The sequence below is a fragment of the Emiliania huxleyi genome (genome assembly GCF_000372725.1).
Source record: "Emiliania huxleyi CCMP1516 unplaced genomic scaffold EMIHUscaffold_70, whole genome shotgun sequence".
NCBI lineage: Eukaryota > Haptophyta > Isochrysidales > Noelaerhabdaceae > Emiliania > Emiliania huxleyi.
The window spans coordinates 232149-235182 of record NW_005196755.1 but is presented as its reverse complement, the minus strand read 5'-3'; the positions used below and the strand labels follow the sequence as shown (position 1 = coordinate 235182).

Below are 3034 nucleotides of genomic sequence, written 5' to 3'. Positions count from 1 at the left end.
ATGAATGGCAGCTCCGCTGGCGGCGCCTCTACGGGCGAGGCGTCGGCGGCGCGGTTCCTCCTCTCCGGCGCCACAAACAATCCCAACACCTCTTGGCTCGACTACTTTGGCCTGCCAGACGACCTCGGTGCGCCGCTCGCTCTCCGCAGCACCGCCCAGCACACCCGGCAGCAGCCCGCCACCCGCCTCGCCGCACACCCGAACGGTCGGAACCGTGAGCCCCGCCACCTGCCGGAAGCCTCGCCCTCGCCCACCAATTGTCGCCGCCGCGACACCAGGCGAGTGGACGATCGACGACGTCCGATCGACGGTTGCGACGATGGTCGGCACGTCTGCGCTGCTCGGCGGCGGCGGAGGCGTGGGCGGCGGCGGCGGAGGCGCGGCCGAGGGCAGTGACGCGCCGCCGCTGCTGCCGTCCGAGCTGCGCCAGACCATCACAGTGGCGGACTTTGAGCACTATCTGGCGACCGTCGGAGAGCCGTTCCGGTTCCTCGCGACTCACCGCCCAAACGGCGGGGGAGGAGGAGGAGGAGGAGAGGGCGAGGCGCTCTCCAACGGGCACGGCGGAGGCGCAGCGGGCAACGGCGGGCGGGCGATCGCTGCCGACGTGACCGAGCGGCTCGGCGCGTCTCCTCAGTCGTGTGTGTCTTGCCGGAGCGGTGTGGAGCGGCGTCTCTTCACACGCTGAGAGGGTGTGAACAGGCGCCGTCCCGCAAGTGGTGTTTGAGGAGCGGTTCGACCTCACCGACCCGAGCACCTTCGCCGTCTTCTCGCCGGAGGGAGCGCCGCACGCCACTCTAGTGACGATCGAGCGGATGACCAACTACCTCGACCAGGTCGAGATCATTGATTAATTAGTAAGTACTTCATTAGCAAGTAAGCAAGTGAGTGAGCAACTACCTCGACCAGGTCGAGATCACGCTGCTGGGCGAGGCATCCTCGCGGGCGGGATGCGTCTTCACAGTGAGTGAACGCTGCTTCTTACTCCATGACTCATGACTAGGTCTCCTCGCGAGCGGAAGGCTTCTTCGAGGCGCTCGTCTCGTATGACCGGCTCGGCGCCAGGGGCGAGGCGGGCGTGCGGCAGCTGTGAACGGCGCCTCTTCACAGCTGCCGCTGTGAGCAGGCGCCGAGGTCGAGGCGGGCGTGCGGCAGCTGGCGGCGATGCGTGAGCGGCTGCGAGACCTCGAGACCAACTTGGTGCCCCCGCCGCTGCGTCTGCCGTCGCACGTCTTCTTCCTCACTGGCTGAGAGTTGAACCGCGGCAGGTGCACCAGCCGCTGCACCTGCCTCGCCTCGTGCGCCGCCGCTCCAACACAGTTGCGCTCGACGAGAAGCTGCGGCTGCTGCTCGCCGTGGTACAGACGCAGCCCACCATCCACCAGCTGCTGGCGGCGGGCGACTTCCCCGGCGCTCTGGAGCTGATCGCGTCGTCGCAGAGTCTGCTGGCGCCTCGGGGCCGTGCGGAGGGAGCTAGTCCCACCTGTCCGCGTGGAGTGAGCGAGTCGTGCGTGGTGGACAGGCGTCCGAGCTGTCTGGAGTGAGTAGCCTCGCAGGGATCGCCACGGGCTTGGAGGAGACCAAGGCAGTCATCGAGCGGACTATGGCGCATGAGCTGATGGAGGTGAGAGATCGGGCACGAGGCCAGAGGGTGTGAACGGCGTCTCTTCACACCCCGTGACTGTGTGGACAGGTGGCGCTCGGGTACGACCCGTCGCAAGGTCCGCCAGCCATGCCTGTCGAGGCACTCTCGTCGGAGCTCGACGTCCGGCTGGTGCGAGATACGGGGGAGATTGTGGGGAGATTGTGGGGAGATGTCTGGCTGGTGCGAGATATCGGGGAGATTGTGGGGAGATGATGGGGAGATGTCCGGCTGGTGCGAGATATGGGGGAGATTGTGGGGAGATTGTGGGGAGATTGCGGGGAGATGTCTGGCTGGTGCAAGATATGGGGGAGATTGCGGGGAGATTGCGGGGAGATGTCTGGCTGGTGCGAGATACGGGGGAGATTGTGGGGAGATGTCCGGCTGGTGCCCCTTGGCGGAGGGGGGGGCAATCAGCATGAATGCGCCTTGGATGGTCGGCCGACACGGCGATTAATGAGTAGGTGCCTCTCGCTGAGGGCATGCTCGCCCTTCGCACGCTGCACACCCCCCTCCGCCTACTCTCCGACGCGCTGCGCAAGGAGCTCAAGCCGCTGCCGAAGCGGTCCCTGCAGGCGGCCCTCCCGCCGCTGTCGGCAGCGGTGCCGGGGGCGGCGGCAGCTGGCGCGGCGTCGCAGCAGGCGCTTGCCGCCGATTCGGCAGCCTCGGCGGGCGCAACGGGCGAAGCGGCGGTGAACGGGGGCGGAGTCGGCGCCGCGTCTGCCACCGCCGCGGCGGGCGGCGAGGACGGCGGCGCTGAGGGCGGCGGCGGCGGCGGCGGAGGAGGAGGAGAAGGGGGAGGAGGAGGAGGAGGAGGGGGAGGTGCAGCTCCGCTGGAGGATCGCGGCATCAAGGCGCTTGTGGCGAGGCTGAAGGTGCGTGAGATGCAATCTCGGCTGCTCTCGGCTGCTCTCGGCTGCTCTCGGCTGATTTTGCCCCCTTCCACCCTTTCGGCCCCCCCCCCCCCCTCGCCCGCTCTCGCCTGGCGCGAAGGAGCTCGAGCCGCGCGCGTACGAGGGAGTGATGGCATCGATCGCGGCCCCGCTGCTGGTGCTGCTGCGCCGCGCCTCCGCGATCGACGCCACGCTGCAGCGGGTGCTCTCGGCGGCGCCGCCGGCCGCGGCGGGCGGCGGCGGGGAGGAGGAGGGGGGCGAGGCGTATCGCGCCGACTTGCGGGAGGCGTCGTCCGAGCTGTGCGGGAGGGACTGCATGAACAAGTCAGTCACGAGTTCATGAGTCGTCACAGGCGTCGTCGGAGCTGTGCGGAGGGCTGTGTGACATCGCTGCGGAGCGGTACGCGAGATACCTCCGCTGCCTAATCATTAGTCATTAGCGTTGACCGAGTTACTTGATCATTAGGTACGCGAGATACCTTCGCTGCCGCGCGGAGGT

General features: G+C 68.2%; 1 protein-coding gene across 1 annotated transcript in view; it reads left to right on the top strand.

The window, feature by feature from the left end:
- The window catches only part of VPS54 (vacuolar protein sorting 54), a gene marked incomplete at both ends in the record, with an annotated part of 7144 nt that continues 4110 nt past the window's right edge, over window positions 1–3034 (top strand). The window contains 12 exons of the mRNA XM_005761616.1: window positions 1–127; window positions 279–322; window positions 431–641; window positions 703–836; window positions 910–933; window positions 1004–1058; window positions 1127–1200; window positions 1269–1448; window positions 1523–1624; window positions 1694–1774; window positions 2636–2737; window positions 2889–2935. Of these exons, the coding sequence (XP_005761673.1) occupies window positions 1–127; window positions 279–322; window positions 431–641; window positions 703–836; window positions 910–933; window positions 1004–1058; window positions 1127–1200; window positions 1269–1448; window positions 1523–1624; window positions 1694–1774; window positions 2636–2737; window positions 2889–2935 (1181 nt within the window). The remainder of the gene's footprint in view (window positions 128–278; window positions 323–430; window positions 642–702; window positions 837–909; window positions 934–1003; window positions 1059–1126; window positions 1201–1268; window positions 1449–1522; window positions 1625–1693; window positions 1775–2635; window positions 2738–2888; window positions 2936–3034) is intronic.